This window comes from Dromaius novaehollandiae, chromosome 10 (assembly GCF_036370855.1).
Source record: "Dromaius novaehollandiae isolate bDroNov1 chromosome 10, bDroNov1.hap1, whole genome shotgun sequence".
In the NCBI taxonomy this organism is placed as follows: Eukaryota; Metazoa; Chordata; class Aves; order Casuariiformes; family Dromaiidae; genus Dromaius; species Dromaius novaehollandiae.
Window position 1 is genome coordinate 11,459,873 of NC_088107.1, and position 19,364 is coordinate 11,479,236.

Genomic DNA, 19,364 nt, shown 5'->3' on the forward strand with positions numbered 1-19,364 from the left:
CTCAGCCAGCTATTCTTGGCAGTGAATAAAAGGGTTAAAGCAAGGAAGAGGGTTTATATATGTATGTATGTATATGTATCTATGTATGTGTGTGTCTGTATATTTATGTATTCTATTTTTAAAAGGTTGTTTTTATTTCCATATTTTCAATTATTTCAAAGGTTGTCTGTATTGGAAGTGCCGCAATAACTCAAAGCTTCACAGAGACAAATCTATTATTGCTCATATCGCAGAAGTGCCCAGAGGCCTCTTCTAGGGACAAAGCCCCTTTGTGTCAGATGTTATGGAAACATCATGTATATTTTTGATTCATAGTGGATTTGAATCAACTTTAATAGTTTAATATTTTTCGCATCAGTTAATTTCAGTTTGCAGGCTCCAAAATGAGCTTTTATACACCATTTGTAAGTTCTGGCAAAAATTTCTACAGGTTGCTGCAGCCACCTCTGTATACCACTTCTGTATACCACCACAGGCAAATATCAACAGCAGGCAATAAAACTAACTAGAGATAAGTGATTCTAAGAATGTATCACAATGACAGATTGAAAAAATAACTTTAAAAAGAGTAGGAAACCTCTGATTTTTTCTTTTAATCTTTGAAGTAATTTGTTAGGGTCGAAATGTCACTTTACTAGCAGAGTATTCAGATGTTTTTTTCTGTGCCTCAAAATGAGGGAGAGAGTAAGGTAATGGTCCATTGAAGGATCATTTGGAAAAGTTCAGTGTAACATTATTTTCAATATTGTATTGTTGTTTTTAATTTTCCCCAAGAACTTGAAGGTCTGTCCTTGCTGCTGGTGAAGATCTTTTTTGGATAAGATAATATAACAAACACTGGGTTGACTATATGTTATAAAGTTGTCATATTGAGTAGACAAATAGTGAGCGAGTTGCTCGCGCCATTTAGCAGCATACTCTCCAAATAATCTTTTGAAGCCACTGGGACTGTTCATGTATTTTAAACAAATGCTTCTGTTATGTTCTGGCATTGCCCAGAAATGGTATTTTTATTCATTTTGAATGCAGCAACTTTGAATTTGTCCGGTATAACAAAATAGTTTCCAATGTGCACAGTCAAATGTTGGAAAACATTTGGCATATGGTTGCATGAAGTGATTGCTTATGTGGTTTAGACTGGGCTTGGCCAGGACTCCAAGCTTTTGTTAACACCACTCGCAGCACTGAGGTATATCCAAAGCTACCACCACGTAGCCATGCAGCTTTATCACTGCGAGCTTTCTCACTTATTATCCTGCTGCACTCCATTGCTGAAGTGTTATCTCCCATGGCCATAGCCAAAAGCTACTAACTTGGAACAAAGTTCAATCAAGACCCAAACATAATGAAGAAGGAGAAATCGCAAAAGATGGAGTTAATGGCTGCAGCTACCGCTGTGGATCCTTTTGCCACAGGCTCTGAAAGTCTGGAAAATTAATCAAAGTTCAATCAAGGATGTACGATATTGCGGCGGCTGCAGCAGCAGTGTCTGGTGTCACCTGGGAGCTGTCCATTAAAAACAGCTCACTGAAAACCATCCTGGTATTGATGTGGTAGCCCACTTGAAGGGGGTAGTCGGATGCTACTCCAGGACATTGCTATACCTGCTGCTTTCACTGCTGGATAAACTTTTAAAGTTCAACACGCATTTTAGACATAAAAAGAACCTGGACATGTTTGGAGTGGGCTAATGAAGCGGGTTAAAGGGAACCTGCTAAGTGAAAGATAGGGAACCAGTTTAAGGAAGTTTCTTGGAATGTCATTGTAAAATAGGAATTCCTTCTTCCTAGTCAACAAGAAGGGATGTAAATGGAAAAAGGTAAGTGAGAACAGAAGTTCTGACTAAAGCATAAATTGTAAGATTAATATTCCGCCAAGTGGGAGAGTTGGTACATGTCCATCCATAATGAACACGGATCGTCCTAGCAGTGCTGTCCGTATTTGAGGCATGGTGGTAGAGCTCAGTCATGGCAAACCAGACCTGGGTAGCTCAAGAGCTTGAGAAAATCTTCTGCAGATGGGATTTCGTAATTGTTATAGCAACAAGTCTTCATGCAAAAATTCATTTCAAAATGTAGAATTTTTGCTTTCATTTCGTTACCTGGAAAATAAATGTGCCCTATAACCTGGGTGATTTTTATGATTCAAACATGGCAACACTTGTAGGCAGGGAAAATTCATCTTTCATTTTATCAGTCTGCCACTGAGACATGTCCTAGTCATCTGTGTAATACTCCAGCACTCCCATGAAACAAAGCAAAATTGCCACCACTGGTATTACTGCTATATTACTCATCGGTTATTATATGCCATGGCTTAAACAGCTGAAAACCACTACCTGGTATTAAAGAACAAAAAAATGCAAGGAAAGTGCTGGAGGCTGTGAAAATAAATACAAAGCTTGTTACTGTAGGTAAAGTGTCTCCTATATTCGTAGGACTCAACCATCTTTGGTGGAAAAACAAAAAATGGCAAGTGTATTAATGTTTCAGGTATCATTCTGCAGACTCTCGTTTTCTTTAACCATGTGAATATGAATTGCTGCCAGTTTTATGGCAAACGTTTTATCCCGACTTGGACACGCCTTTAGCCCCATGTCACGCCCTTCGGCCCGGGGGCAGAAGCCCGGTTACTGCCTCTGCCGTTCGTGACAGCGCAGCGTCTGCAATCCTGCCTAGGCGCTTCAGATCAGATAGCGCAGACACGTCTTTCTCCCCGTGGTACTCCCGCTTGGGGCATCACTCTACCTTAGCTGAAATTACTGGTGGTGTTTTGATAAACCATTAGTGCTAGGAAGGGGGTTGAATTTTTGTTGTTGTTAATTACTAAATCTCAGCGACAGACAGAATCTGCCTGTTAAAACTTGCGTTGTAATTTGAGGATTAAATGCTGCACCTCTGAGAAACATCAGTATCAGAAGTGATTTGCTGTAAGAGACTTGCATTGTTATGAGCTGCAGTTTGACAAAGTAGATTCCTTAATAATACAGCGAGCAATTAAATGTTTTGAACTCCACACGTGTAAGACTCACAAGGTGAGAGGGCAGTCTGTAAAACTGCAGAAAGGGAAATCGGTAGCAAATACCCCCACCTTAATCTCTGACAATGAAAAGCCTCAGTTCCCATTAATGTATAGCTATTAGATAAGATTGGAAAATAGCATTTCACTTGATAACACTTTTTTTTGAGCCCAAAAGGTTCCTGGTTCATATCCTATGTTAGCAGCTTTGTGCTAGTCCACCCCAAACCAGACCGGCCACGCAAAGGAAGATGTCCAAGAGTTGTATTTCCTCTTTGCTGTAGCCTTCCACTCCTCCTCTTCAGAGTGATATCTCTAGTTGGATGGATATGTACGTATATGTGTAGGTATTGTATATGGCTGGTTACCTATGTAGTTGACTGTATGTCCCTATCTGATTGATGTCCCTAACTTATTCCTTGCTGTTGGTATCCCACCCAACTGCAAAACCCTATCATTAATATATGGCAAAATGATGCAGCCTTTTGCCATCCATTTAGATGGAAGCTATCTATTCCATTGCAGTTAAAAAAAAAAAAAAAAAAAAAAGTCGGGGGGAGAATCAGTGGGTAAGCCAGGCCTCTTTCTCACAGGCTCGGGGTGGGGGGACAGAAAGGTGCGTAAGTGTATGTCTAAAACTGTTCCTATTCAGGGAGGTCACTTAACTATGCTTACCTTGAATAGCAATGTGTTGCTCATCATATGTTTATAACAACTTTTCCAGTCTTTATATTTGCTGTGTATATATGCACAATGCCTGTATTTCTGTGTTTTTAAATAGATGTATTTCTAGGAGTTAGACAGCTTCACAGTTGGCTTTCGTTTTTGGCCTTTTGCAAAAGCCTTGGTTCTAAATACAGATTTGGACGGTGAAGCCCTCTCCTTCTCCCTGAAGTATGAATTCTGTGGAGGTTGATCTGCTTTACAAAACATTATAAAGAAGATAATGTCACTATGTAAGCTCTTTATAATTTTTTTTCTTCTACTCTTTGGATATACATATTGAAATCCAAGCATTACAAAGTAGTCATTAAGCAAGAAGGTGAAAGGTAAAGTATTTAGCTTTACATTATAAACTGGCAGAAAGAGAACAAAGAATAGGAACAATCAGTGAGTTTGCAAATGGCTAATAGTTAAGTTGGATGCTCCAGGCTCCACGTTGGGTCAGATGGTGTTTATTAAAAACCTGGAGAGGTTGGAGTGAGTACAGAAGGAATGCTGCTTGCAGGGAGGATGCATGTTTTAGACTCATTAGGACTCTGAATTGTAAGGCACTCCAAAAAAATATAATAAGCCTGCCTGAAGAGGTAGGTTCTGGTGATCCTAAGATACCTCCAAAAAGATAGAAGCAAAGAATGAAGAATGGAAATAGGAGAAGTATACAATTGTAAAAAAATCATTGGAAGAAGGGGAAGGCTTTGGTAGGAAGGTTAACAGGACCACCTCAATTACTAAAAAGATATGACATGAACAAATACAGTGATTAGCACAGAAATCAAATCAAGTCCTTGGTTAATTCTCTTTGACATTTTAAAGCAGCATGTTTTAAAACCAGTGTAGTGAAATGCTCTTTCTGCACAATGCATAATTAAGCTATGGAGTATAAATATGGTACCATTCATGCTGAGAACTTGAGCTTGAAAAAGGATCAGCAATATGTAAATATAGCTTTTAAAAAATTAAACTATACTAGATAGCAAACTTTTATAGAAACAAATTTTTCAAAAATAATATATTGTGGCATAAACCAGTAACTGATAAATGTTAAAAAGAAATTTCCTATTCAGGCCAGTTGTTTTATAACTGTTAATCACAGGGTTTCTTGATTCTAGTGCCTGTTTCAGTAGAGAGGTGGGATAACTGGGAGGGATCTGTGGTATGATCTGGTACTGGCGATTCCTTTTTGGGTCTGCAATAAGCACTATTCTAAACATTCTCATTTTGTAATGGCCAGTGTTCCCTTTTCCTCTCGAGCTCAAAATACCAGTGAACTTGAGTAATACAGTGATCAGTATCAAAATTTATACTGAAGCAGGAGTGCAGATGGAGATAGTAATAAACTTTGTATTTTCATGGGGTTCTTTTTGTTGAATGACACTAAATGGGGGTATAAATAGCAAGTTAGGGTTCAACATTTAAACACTGAGTAAAATGTTTGTGCAAAACAGTTTTGGACACTATAGCTCAGCGTGTCTGCTTGGGCCACTTTACAGAATCAGCCTGCGTGGAACTACTGAACAAGAGATCTGGGTTTCTCTATTGCTTAGGTGAGAAAACAGGTGGAGCACCATACTTGAACCTTCCACAGATCTTGAGAAACTTTCTTGTGAGGTTTATGACTTAAGCAGGCCTATTTGTAATTTGACTAGTGCTTAAAACCTGTGTTCTAGCACACTCATTTCAAAACTATTTTCATCTTCATGTGCAAAGATTCATTAGATTTTTAAAACCACTGTGCCTGCAAAACTTCTGAGTCCGAGACCCACAGATGCGTTTGTCCTGCTGGCAGAACCTCAGTTCTTTCATTTTCAAGGTCTGTTCCCTTTTTCCTCTCTTACCCCCCTGTGTTCTTGGGTCCCTTTGGTTCTGGACAATGTGTAATTCCTCCTCCTGTTGGGTTTTCTCACTGAAAGGTGACCTGCTGTTCATCTGTATGATCATGGGCCTGACCATTAGTTCACATGTCTTTTTTGAGGTGAAATGTTTAATCCACACATCTCTCCAAGGCGGTAAGTGAACAGACCATCAAATTAGTGCCAAGATCTTTGCCAGCACTGATTTAAGAGGGACATAGTGTATTATGTTTGGAATTTAGGCCAAGCAGGCAGGACACAGAGGTTAACCTCATTTTGCAGCTAACTCTAGCAGCAAGAATCTGAGGCAGGCGGTGTGTAGTTAAGGAAATTTTGTGTCTGTTTGCATGCAGAAAGCAGCAGCAGTAGCAGAACCCGAACTTATTTCTAACATTTAGTCAGTGCTTGATTTTTTTTTCTTTTTTAACTATTTTTTAAATTATGTTTTTCTTTCTGGGATCAACCACCAAAATTTAGATGACAATTGAAATTTAAAAGTTAGGAGAAATCTTTTCATTGGGTTTGTATTGCATTTTTGTACAGTATCACACAGTCTCATTTGTAGTGATTCCTTATGATTAATATATATCTTTTTCTTTTAAATCCTAGATAATGCAATCAGGTAAGAGCAGCAGCTTTCTGCCTTTAGCCAATTCTGTGTGTTGGGGCCCTTCTCAAAACTGAATACTTTTGTATTTAGTAAGTAGTTTAAGGAGTTCACAGTCTGCCCTGCATCCTCTAATGTTCATGCTGCTCTGAACACGGGCTGAGGCAGGGGAGGAGAGGAAACAGGCTGGGGCTCACAGGGCGAGAAAGCAGCTTTGCTCAGGCTGCGTTGTTGCATCTTGATTCTAGGTCTCAGCGTTATAGGACTTCAGTGGAGTTCAGGCCTGGGAACCTCTTTCCTTTGGCCTCGGTGTTGTCCCTGAGAACGCAGTAGGATGGCATTGGTTCCTCAGAGAGCTTACAACTCAAATAGGTAAAATAAGGCAAAGCAGAAGCAGGGAAACAGGAATTGGAGTTGAAATAACTTGCCTAAGGTCACATAGGACCTCAGTGGCAGAGCCCTGAACGGCACCAAGGCCTCTGACCCGAGCCTGGTGCTCTGTCCCGAAGCCCGTTTCCCTCCCTGAGGAGCTGCGTTTCCACTAGATTTTACTGCTGGAAGGGGAGTTAGGGGAGTCGCTCTCCGGTTTTCTTTTTGGTCATTCTTCAAGTCCCATCTTGATAACCATTCTGCAAAACAAGCTTGACCCATGACTCAGTGGAAATTACTGGAAAACTCTGTTTGTGTGCTAGTACCTCTGTAACAGTTCATGTATTGATACAAATTGTCTAGCACGTGTCATGTTGTGCCAGAGATCGTTGGATTTTACTGAAAGGAGAACAGATATCACTGATCAGTAATAGTGAATAGTTTAAAAAGAGCAAGACTGGAATATGTTCCCATAAAATATTCATTTAAAAAGCTTGAATAATGAAAATAAGGCTTAAAATAAAAGACTGTTTGTAGATAATTAATTAAGAAAAAAGTAAATTGGTCTTAAATTGTTTGTTATGGATAGTTAGCCCATTAAATAAGAATTAAGCATCTTCCAGGCAAATGGGAGATAGCTAATAAACAGGTTCTTCCTGGTAACTGGCTAGAGGGGAGAACAGCTCTCCACACATCTAAGTTTTAGTCACTTACCGTTTTGCAGTAAATTCAGACCTTCTGGCAGTTTATATAATCTTAAGCCGTTCTTCCCCCTTCTGTTGCAGAGTTCTCGGTCAGGTAGACACGTTCTTGGTTATAACATTTGCCAGTGTTGTTTGTGTCATTAAGAAAGAAATATGATTTTTAGTAATAAGGATTGCCTTTGGCTTTGAGTTATCATCACAAGAGAACAGTTAGGTTTTGTCTTCATTACAAAATGAATCCTTCTAAAACCCTGCTCCTAAGAGTCAAGTCAGATAGCATGATGCCGGCCATGACTTTTCAGGCACTTTTCCTGCTCGTTAAGAAAGCCAGTTCCTGCAGTTCACAAAGCTGCTGATCATCTGCCCAAAATTGTCCTGGGGTCCCGTCCCCGTGCAAGAAGTGGCCGTGGAGCCCCAGTGCAGAGCTTGGTCGGGTGAGGACCGGGAGCCCGCAGCGGTTGACTCTTCACACGCGCACACCAGCATTTTTTGGCAGAAGTGTCTGGCAGACAGTGTGGAACTAAATCCCCCTCTCTGATTTTTCAGTCTTGTTAAATAGCTCAGTGGGAGAAATAAGGTACAAGGTGGAGAAACCCAGGGATTCAGGGATAGCGTCTGCTTTGTGGTGTGCTCTATGGGACCAGATTCTGATGTCGCTCCGGGTTTATCCCAGCATAATCCCATTTACTGCCATGGAGTTAACCTTGACTTTACTCTAGTAGTTAGTAAGAAGCAATTAGGTTCTCTCTTTAAGCACTGTGCATGTATCTAGCAAATAGTAAATAGGATTAGAAGACGACAAATTACCCAGCAATAATTAGTTGTGTTAGATGGCTGTAGGGAGAAGACGGCTGACTTCCTGCTGCCTTCCCGATGGGATTGCAGGTATTCCTGCGGTCAGATGTTGTCCCGGTGTGTTCCTGAAAGGATCCCCACCGACTTCCACATGACCTACTCACCTATATCTCTGGGCACAGTACGGGTGTTCCTGCGTTAGAAATAATATAAGAAATAGTGTAGAAGAGGCAAAACTAGAGGAGAGGGAGAAGGGGGGACCGTTTTCTTCATGGTTTTGCTTTGTTTTTTAAATAGGTGAGAGACGATTACAACAAAAAATCCTGTTCTAACTCAGGAATGGAGCCTAACACCTGAATAACTGAAAACAGATTTTGGCCCAATTACCGGAAAGTAATTCTTCGCCTGTCTTTATGACCTGTCCTTTTGTTAATAGGAAGCTTCAACTTCATGAAAAGAAATAAAATTCAGCCCTAACTCGAAATGAAGTTGATGGGGGAAGTGTATTAACTTAAAAAAAGAAAAAAAATACACACCCCACTCAGTGAACCCTTAAGGCCTGCAAATGTTAAAAAGAAAAAAAAAAATCAGCAGCTGCGATTCGAGAAACAACACTCAGGTGCTAAAATAACTATTTTTAATCGTAAATAGCTCACAGGCAGTTTGCAGACAGTTGCACATTCTTGGGGGGAAGGCTGCAATAGGCCTTAGGTCAGCTGCCTTGATTTAGTGCCGCACTCGGGCTGCCGGAGCCGAGGTGGGAGCTCGGAGCGCCCCCCGCCTCCGCGCCGCCTTTTGATCAGCCCCTGTGAAAGGTGGGTGTCGCGCCCCGCGCCGGGCCGCGGCGCAGGGACTGCCCCACGCCGGGGAGCGCGCGCCGGGCGCCGGGGGCCGCGCCGCGCGACTGGGCACCGAGGGGGAGGATCCCGCCTCCCTGCCCTGCGCGCAGCCCGCGCGTGCATCAGAGCTGGAGGTGCGCGGTGGCTGTGCCGTGGCGCGCGGGCGGGCGGGCGGGCGGCTGTGCAGGACTTCTGTGGGCACTCGCCGAGGGAATGGGAAAGTGTTTCGTAGCGCTGGAAACCTCGGCGCAGTGAGGATGTCTGAGGTAAGGAAGTTCTCTGCGCTCCTGCGTGCGCGTGTGTTCTTACCGCGCAACTTTTGCTGGCGGCCGCGCGCTGTGGAGTGGGGAAATTGTCGTGGCGGTGCCGCGGGGACGGTGAACAGCGGGGACGAAGGCTGGGGCAGTGCCCTCTGCGCTGCTGAGGGAGCCTGGAAGTGGGCAGCGAGTTTCGGTGCAACATGCTGCTTCTCTCTGCTGCGCACCGTAAACAGCTGTATGACTTTCCGCAGCAAGTAACGCAGAACTGTAAGCTGATTACAGCGGGCAGAGCCATCACTTGTATGACTGTTTTCCCATTGAAGCAGCACCATGTAAATCATAAATACTTGACAATGTTTAATTGTACAAGTCCTGAATATACATTAATAGCAATAAGATCTGTGATTTGTGACTCAAATGTGTTCCGAGTCAAGTGCTTTAAGCAGATACATTATCATTATTGTGACGTGTAAATGCACTGGAGAGCGGACAACAGTGTAATTTCACTGTGAAGTTCCTTAGGAATTACCACTACAGTGGAGTCTTATGTATGCCCTTTATATACAATTTATTGCTGAGTATTTAGCGTCCAGAAAATAAGGCCAGTAATGCTTTCCTTAGGATCAGTCTGTTTGTGTTTCAGTTCAGGGGGAGAAAGAGAGTGTGAGTGTGTGTGTGTGTATGGGTTTTTCTCTACTTGTTTTTTAATTGAGCTAATTAAGAGTTGAAATGCATCAGAATTTAAGGCTGTTATTTGATTTATTTTGATTTTTTTCCATCATAAAGAAAAATAAACATGGTTTAATTGTCAGCTTACACATAATGAGGTTTTGTTAGATGTGTTTAAGATGCAGTATTCTACTTTCTAGTTTATTAATTGGCCAGATACTCCTAGTCCTCTGTAACGAATACTTGCTTTAAAAATGAGGAGACGGCACATCGCTAACCCAGGGGGAGGGCTAATGATACGGACTGTGGTTTATCCTTCTGTAAAATCCTATAGCTAATAAGTGACAATATTCCCCCCCCCCTTGTCTTTTTTTCCTTTTTTGTGTTTTCTGGTTTGAATAATTGGGGGAGGCAGGCAACAGTGTGATATTTGGGGGATGTGGGAGAGAAATGAAACGCAGTGGTGGTGTTTTTATTTTACAACAAACCATTGCTGGAAAGGCATTTAGCAGTCGATTTTCCATCCGATCTGAAGTTAGACTTTGGAGTGCTCATTTAGTTGAGATTGCTGTTCAAGTAATTTTTCTCTATATATTTTTTTTTTTTTGTAATGCATGTAACTACTTGGCTTCTTGAACCTCGGGAGCTGATTGTTTGTCTTATCTTTTGGTGAGCTAACTCTGCGCTGTGTTGCAAAACCTGGAGGCATGTTGTGTTTCTTCGTGTTCCTGCCGACTGCAAGTGAAGTCAGCTTCATTAGTTTCATGATGGCACATCAGTGCATGGCTGGTGTTGCCGCTTCCTCCGAGCTACTCCCGGAGCATGATCTGGGCTGCCTTGGTTTGGATAAGCTTGTAAGGATTTGTCAGCCAGATGTGACAAGATTGTCAAGAGGCAAGTAAAGAAGGAGATCTGATATTAATCAGTGCATAGCTTGGAGCCAAACTTTCTCAAATGCAGTGTAGTAACATGTTCTTCTCATTTACTGCTTCTCTTTGTGGCTATAGAGCTGCCACTGTCTGAGTTTGACGGTTAAAAGGGATGCCAGCTAATAGTCTTTAATTGTAAGGATACAATTCTAGGTGGGAAAAGATCATATGTTTCTATTTTTAACATCCTCTTTGAAAGTACAGTTCTGTTTACTGCAGTTTGCAGAAAAATATGTAAGCGTTATGTTAGGCAAGACTCTCCGTTTCTGTACGTTGGTTTTAAAATACTGAAATTGTGGCACAGCTCTTAATGCTCAAGGAATGTGAGGTGCGGAGCCTCACTTCACTTCGGTCATGGGCTAAAGTAGGACCAGCGTTATTTTTAAATACTAATAACAATGTGTGTTGGTTTTCTTTGTTCTGGTGATGAAAGTAATATATACACTGAAGAATACCTTTCTGTTTTTTTCCTTTTACTGAAATGAAATAAAAATACTGACTTTCAAAGAACATATCGTGTAGATTATGTTAGGTCTATTTACCATAAGGTGTGTAATGCTAATACGTGTTCTTTATAAGGGATATAATTAGGCATTTCTGTTTGAATTAATCTCTGGAGTTCTCAGCAGTTGCAGCTTACAGAGATTTTTATTTTAACAATAGGTGGACAGAGGTAAAAAGTAACTAATCTTACGTATCGGAAATACCTATTTGTTATACTTTAGTGTAAGGCTTTTTGCTTGATTGATTTTAAAAAGTAATAGTTCTCTTAATTCCTTATACTAGTGAACCACCTACAACCTATGCAGGACCCTGGAAGGGATGGTGTCTGCAACCGTACCCAAACCTGCGGGAGAGCTAACGCTGCCCAGAAAGAGGAGAAAGTAGTCCAAATTTTGGGCTACTTTATGGGCTCACTGTAGTTGAGGTGAAATTCTGCTGACTTCGGCTACGTCAGGGTTTGGCCTTTTGTTACGAAATGTCTTGGCTTCCTGCTTCTGTGCCTGTTCATAATGTTGTTAAAAAATCTGTTGGTACAGCATTGAGCATGTCATTCTGCTTCCAGTCCTATAATCCACTGATTTAGTTTGTTTTCAGTAAAAAGGACGTCATTACTACAACATTAAAAATGTCTCTGATAAGAACTGAACTTTTTTTTTTATTTTAGAATATGCTTTTTGCTACACATACATACGTTTTAAAAACACTTTTTGCATGAGCTGGCATGTGGTAAGCATTGTTTCAAACCTGGCCATGCAGGTTTGAACTGAAATTTAGGACTGGATCTTGAAGTTGTTATTCCAGCAAACATCCAGCAAATGCAGGGAAGAAGAACTGTTGTTTTGGCCCACTGGGTCATCTGCTGCCCTTCTTGGCCTCAGCGATGCAGGGACTCGCAGTTTGTGCTCTGCAGCCAGCAGGTTTTGTCCTAGTAGCTGAAGTTTTAAAGCAAGTGTCATTGCATTTCTTCTGTTTTTTGATTTTGGGTTTCTTTAGTTATTATTTTATTGATAGTAACTATCTAAAAAATCCTTTTAGGGACTGAAATTTGAATAGTCAGACTCAGTCCAGAAACAAATATTATTGGAGGAATGTGGAAAAGAGAACCTCTAATAGACTGTAGTTGTTTTAGAATAAAGAACAACTACATTTTCATTCCACACTGCAAAATCATGGGAAGATGCTTTCTTTAAACAGGCAGCTTAGAAAAAAAACAAAAACTTTTGACTTCAAGTTTCAAATATAGCTAATTACCAGTGAGAAACAGTTATTTTGTTCATTTGAAGGTAGCTATTTAAACTGATGTCAGAAAGCCATTTAAAATTTCCTTACCTGTGTTCAATAAAAAGGAGTACTAACTTAAATTGTGAAATTACCAATGGAGCTACACTGTTGCGTAAAATATTGCATAACTCTGTAGCACCATAGATAGTATCATGCGCATGTGTGCAAATACTGTTTGGGTTTTTAAATTTATGAAATTGCATTGAACAAAAATGTGTAACTAAATATTTCAGATTGCTGTTATTTTTCTTTTATTCTTTAATCTCTGTCTTCTGTCTGTAACAGGAAAAAAGGAGAAACTTAAGCATGCACATTTTAGGGCTTTAAGATTTAAACAGTGGTGTGAGGAGCTGAAAAAGTTAGGATTATCTTTGAAACATTAACTCACCCACATTGCACATACATAACATTTTGTGAACTAGGTAAACAGCTAAAGGCATGCTTTAAAGGGTTTGCAGGCTTGCAGCTTACAGGGCTTGCAGTTCATGTATGCTGCTATTCTTCATTTCTCTGATACCTGTGCATTTATGTTGGTAACATTTATTTTATATTAATGTAGGGCTTGGAGTGAAATATTTAATTAAACTTCAGTTCCTGGATAGATCTGTAGTTTCGGTGTTTGATATGGTATGCATGACATGTCAGTGTGGGTAAATAGTATGTATGCTATTTATTTATTACATAAAGTAACATCTAGCGTTTTATCCTAACAGCTTTCACACCGCTTCTGCTTAGTGACTTGTTCTGACTCCCAAAGCTGGAGCAGTTTTTCTCACCAGCGTGCGGCAATCTTACTCATTTTTGAAATGCACTAATATGAACAGTTTTCCCTGCAAACTTGTTAGAGAGGAGGCTCTTTCAGCTCTCGTGATAGGTAATACTGAGGCAAACGTAAGGGTGTCTGAGCTGTGCGGAGCAGGGTGGCTGCGCCGTGCCGTGTTTGCGGTTTATTTCGGAATCAAAGGTAAATAACTAAGATAAGCGTGACGTTTTTCATTCCTCAGTTTATATTTGTTTTCTTTCCCTAATTGAATGCTGAAAGAAAAGGGGGTCTGAATGCGTTTCCTAGTTGGCCCAAGCTGTCTGTCAGCACACACCTGTTGTTAACGAGGGAGATTAATTGCCGTGTAAGCCGAGGTATCTACAAGCATGTTGTTGAACAACAAAACTAGGTTTTACTGACCAGCGCTTTTTGTTTGAAGAGCAGCCGTGTGTGTGAGCGCGCACACGCACGCTCTTGTCTCTCTGTAATTATTTTGACAGTGCCATTAACAAGAGCTGCCCTAAGGGGCCCTTTAGGGTAAGTGACATGCAGGAGGAGTGATTTCCATCCCGCGAGGTATGCGGTGATTGCAGCTCGGCCTTGTCGCGTGCTGCCTCTCCCCGCCGTGCCCCGGCGCGCGGCCGAGACCCCCGGCGCTGCCTCGGGCAGCCGCCAAGCCCGTGCGGGCTGCGCTCCTCGCGCGGCCGCTTGCTTGCGGGACGGTTCTCCGTTAGCAGAGCGTTTTAGCAAGGTGACGACGTGGGGACTGTTGGCCCGTAATTGAGCAGCCGGCTGTAACTGTCTTTAGAGTCTTCAAACGGAGTTGGTTTGACTGAGTGGTGCCATCACATGAAGATATTAGCTCAGGTCAAGTCCATCTTGCTGAGCTTTTTCACTCGCAACCCCCCCCCTCACTTTTACACTGGATGCACTGGGGTATTCTTGGCCGTGTTTTAGCTAATTACTACAAGGACAGTTATTTTCAGCTCCAGGTGCTTGCCTGCACCCGCAAGAGAGAGATTTGGTCAAATTCTAGACCAAAGTTTGCTGCGTTCAGCCCCACCAAGGGCGAAGGTAACGTGGCAGTGTCATTTGCTGAAGAATTTGGGTTGTAAATATTCTGTTTACTTGTATTCTCAGGCTGTGACTGTTTAAAATGAGGTCAGGTTTTGGTGTCTGACCCCAAATGAACAGCGTGATATACAGTTGCATATATACACAAAGGATCCAGATAATTAATGGGATATATGCTGTGGTCTTGTCTAGAAAATGTATTCAAACTTGTGGCCTTCGTATTTTTTTAGGAGTAAAAGTCATAACGCAATCTCCCACAGAGAACATTTAAGTGGGAATTTAGTGGTATCAGCGCTAGCCAAAATTTTCAGCACAACAGGCATTAAATTCAACTCCTAAATTCATGTTTGGCCTCGGTCTGGATTTTTCAAAGGTTTTTGTACCTCCTGAGCGTGGTGCGTGTTCAGCGTGTATGAAAGCCAGTGGAGGAACACGGTCGTGGATGTAGGAGCTCAGTTATGAGCGTAGCTTGGTGTGTAGTTGGATCTAAGAGGCAAGTTGTGGCCCATCTCCGCCTGTCCCATCTCTGTCATGGTTCGTCTCTTACACAGGAGACAAGAATTTTGCTAAATTATTTTACTAATAAGCAGTTTGCCAAATGAATCATCTAAAACTAGTATGTAAACATGTTTGTTAATGGAGAGGGTTGGGGCTGGTTGGTCAGTGCTGTTGACTCTGTAGCATCCGTATAGATTTTTTCTCTATTTAACTGAAAGCTGCAGATACACAAAATATCAAACTGTGTTTTCTAGTTACAGCTAAATGCGAAGCTTGTTTGCTCCTCATGATAAATGTTTGTTGCTATTATATTCATTAAATAACTGTATTAATGGCAGCTGTTACTTTGTAAAGAGTACTTTTTGTGAGATTAGACTGTGGAAATAGTGTGTGCAGCATTCAGTCTGATATAATTAGAAATCCTATGAGGACCTCTCCCTCATTAGTAATAACTTTATTGATTTATTTCTTTTAGTCTTAAGTAATTTTAAGCTCTGGTATAAAAATACAGAACTTGCAGCAACCAAATCCACTTGCATGAATATACTATGAATGGAAAAACCTTTTATTTCAAGGATTTAAGGCGGTGGGTTTATAATATCAGTGGTATGTCTGTTTATCAACATATAGGGTGCCTGTACGGCTCTGACCTGAACCCAGCTGAGATCCGTAAGCACGTGGTGGGAGAACTGACAGCACAGTGGGTGGATGGGTGCAGGTTGCACCTCGGGCCCAGCCTGCTTTGTACGGGTGACTCTCAAACTGGCCTCGATGCCAGGCTGCCAGGCTGTGCCAGCACGCGTACCTGACTCGAGGAGCTGCGGGGTGGCTTCATGGAGGTCTGACTGGGTTTGTTTCTGTGGGAATATTAAGTGCAGTTAAGTGCACTTGGTGAGTGTCATCCTTAGCCCCTTCCTTGCGTGTCCCCCCAGCTCTGCTCCCTTGCAGTGACGGGTTCCCGTATGCCGCCCGTCCGCCAGCCATCCCGTTTGCTCTTTGCAGTGATCTTCAGGAAGAAGAAAACGGCCCACAGCCCTACCTTGGAGGTCTTGCAGGGGCCCTCTTAATGTCGTGTTGAAGGCAGACAGGCTTTGTAGGTGACCTAAACTCAGAACAGGTTAAAACATCCAAGGAGCAGTAGAGACATGAGATGCTTAATCTAAACCCTAACAGATATAATTAGGCTTAATTATGGGGCTAAGTCTTCAACATGTACAAGTCAGCTCTGACTTCATGAACTTGCATGATATGTTGCATTAGTAGTCCACCATCCTTTGCGGTTGTAGTTGGGATATACTGGAACACGTTATAGTTCTAATGGACTGCAGGGAGCTCAAGAAGTAGCAAAACCTGCAGTAAGCGCTTAGGGGGGTTCATCGCCAGGGCTAAGCGTGCGCTGTAGAGTGGCCAGGGCAGAGCTCTGTGGATGCGTATGAGCTCTGAAGGGAATTAGTATTACTGGTATGGTGCAGGTAGGCACAGCTAGGTGCTAGGACAGTGAAAGCAAGATGGACAAAATGTGGATTGAGAACTTGTTTTAAATCATAACAACATGACAGACAGATTTATTTAGTAGTGGAATATATTCCTGGCAGAAATGGCAAAAATGTGGTATGGAGAAGTATAGCATTGCCGAAGAGATGGTTAATATAGGTATCAAGTTTATTTGTTTCTGATTTCAGACATTGTTCAAAGGATTCAAATGCACAAGTGATCTAATATAACTGGCTGCTGGAGATATGTCTAAACTCTGCAACTGTAAGAAACTCAGTGGATAACAGTGACAACAGAGAAGAAAACAAATTGGACAGGAAACCAACTTTGCCCTCATGTATAATTAGAATTTTCTTCGCTGAAAGATGCAGAGATTTGCATTTGGCCTTTGATTTAGCATGCAGACTGTGCTTTTTAAGAAATGGTGAATACGTCCATCCCTTAATGCTGTGAATCTTTTACAAGGTGCATGCAAGAAAATATTTCCTAATAACCAAATATATCTTCTATGTTTAGTTTTATTACTAAAAACCAAAAAAGATGCTCCATTTCTATGAACTTTTTTAAAAATGTGATTAAAAATTACTACCTGTACTGTAGGAAAACTTAAAAAAAGAAAAAAAAAGAAAAAAGTTTTTGTGTTTTAGCTGATTGGTGGGCAAAAGAAACTATAATATTTTGCAAAGTGATCTGTTCTGTCCACGGTTGAACCTTGCCTCTTCCTCCACGAGGTTCTTGCAGTGGAGCCACAGAAAGTCTCTTCTGCAGAAATGTGGCACGTCCCAGTTCTTCCCTGTAGGGTATGTGCCCCGTGCTCATATCTTGGAGGGTCACGTGTATTTAGTGGGATTCATTTTGGTGGGGAAGGAAGGTGAGATGCACCTGCGGCTAGCTGCTGGAAACCCTCAACAGAGGGCATGAAAAGCAGTGCCTGCTGCATCTCGTGTAATGAAAGCTTTTCTCAAACATTTTTGTTCTTATAACTCCTCTTTCCTCTCCTCCTCCAAACTTACATTTTAAACTGATAGGACTTTCTCATTCCTGGCTGCAAGAGATGTTCCTGTAACGCTTCTCAATGGCACCGTTTTGTTAGTAAGCTGCATAGCAAAATAGCGAGGCTCTTCAGGCGATGATAGTAGGCATAAAAAAAATAAAATAAAAAAGGGCAGTTTCCTGGCTGAGGGAAGCGAGTCCAGGTGCCGACCTGTGCGTGACGGATGCTGAGTGGCACCAGGGTGACGCGAGGCCTGCTCTTGCCTTTCCCTCGCTGCGTGCAGAAGGCAGATGTGCGTTCTGGCCCGAGCAGAGATCTCTTACCCAGTCCTGACAGGATCTTCAGTATTTATTGACTTTTAAAATTCTGTTTCCCGAGCTGAAGTGCTGTCAAACTAGCTTCCACTTAACTTTGAATGAGACTTGATACAGTTACTCCTCTGCCTCTTGATGTAATCACAGTATGTTGTCCATATGTTGTATGTATACTTTGCTTGCCTTAAGCCTGTCGTTAGCCTGTTGCAAGGTGAGCGTAGATGTCTCGAGGCCTCAGAAGCGGCTAGACGATCCCGAGCTTACGTCCCGAAGCGAGGCCCGGTTGCGCGCCGAGAGTCCGGACGAGCTTGTCCCGTTAGCTGGTGCCTCCTTCCGCTGTGGAAGCTGAGAGTTTGTTGGAAAGAAATGGTCAGCAGCCTCTGAAGCGTGATCGCGACCACGGCAATCTCTGGCGCAAAAATAAGTCAGCAGTCGTGACTTTCAGGCGTTAAGATTGCTTTTTCAGTGATGAGTGGTGGATATTTTTCAGTGGCCAGTTTAATGGTTAATCTGTATCTCTCCTGTAATGAAGCATCCTCTTTATGAAAAATCCCAGGTTCAGGCTGTCACAGTTATGCTGGGAAAACCCCGGCAAATTTTGATCAGCGTTTTCAACTCTATTCAGGAAAAAAAAAAAAAAGAAGAAGAAGAAGAAGAAGAAAGTGTTGCTGGTAATGGATTTGGAAAGACCCATTTGTGAGGGAGAGAGTGGCTGGGAAGCAATGACAAGCTCCTTGATAGCACAGGATTTTTTTTTTTTAAACATCTGCTCTATGTTTCTGGAAAATGAAACAAAATATTAGACCTGAGTGAAAGGATTGCACTTAAAAATTTTTTCCACTTTAATTTCCATCCTCATTTCCAATCCTTTAATTAGAATTTTGAAGCTTCACATATATAAAATATAGAAAGTTACACCTTTTGTTCTGCTAAATGAAATCATGTGTACTTGCTACTTTGGGGGATAATAAACCACATTAAAGAACTCGATATAATTACAATGCCCTGGAACAGGCATATTAAGGATAGCAGGTTTAATACACAATTGATAAGCTTATTACTCTCATGAATTTTTGCTAAATTTCTGGTCATTAAACTCTGATATAAGTTCATTTGGGAGAGAATCAAAACACACCTTTCACAGCTTCCTTTTTAGATTGAACAATGAATGAAGACTTTAAATTGTGAGTTGCCAATTATTTTAAAAGTCAATTTGCCATATTATATATGTTCTGTTGCTATATTAATGCAAGTGTTGCTAGAAAAGTTTTAGGGAACATAAAATCTGATACTCACAAATGAAGGGAAATGCTACCAACTTGAAAATCACATTTGTTTCTTCTCAGGGATTCTTAAAAGTAGTTTTTTAAAAGTCATCGACAGATACCTGATTCGAAGGTATGCCTTTGATATGTCAGCTGTGTACAAGCGAACCACATCTAAGACTGGTTTCCACAAGCAATGATGTATTGATTTGGGTTTTTTTTTTTTAATTCCATATTTAGAATAGAAGTGGAACTATACTCTCTTTCTAATTGCCACTTTCATACATATAAAACAAAATGCCCCCCCCTTCTGCTCTTTGTATTTTTTGCATGTAGAATCTTCCAAGCATACAGGAAGACAAAATAAACACGTATATCATACCCAAGAGAGATCTGCACAAAGCTACGAAGCGC

General features: G+C 41.4%; 1 protein-coding gene across 3 annotated transcripts in view; it reads left to right on the forward strand.

Annotated features, from left to right (window-relative positions):
* Nucleotides 1–19,364, forward strand: part of BNC1 (basonuclin zinc finger protein 1) — a 77,411-nt gene that overhangs the window by 46,832 nt on the left and 11,215 nt on the right. Inside the window, exon 1 of one of the 3 annotated variants that reach the window (XM_064517299.1) lies at nucleotides 8,797–8,881. The exons of 1 other annotated variant lie outside the window; for it this stretch is intronic. Coding sequence is in view for 1 of the 2 variants with exons in the window: in XM_026121340.2 (XP_025977125.1) it covers nucleotides 9,163–9,171 (9 nt within the window). In the remaining variant the exon portion in view is untranslated. Of the gene's footprint in view, nucleotides 1–8,796; nucleotides 8,882–8,953; nucleotides 9,172–19,364 lie in introns of those variants that run through there. One more of the 3 variants, XM_026121340.2, reaches the window with a different exon arrangement.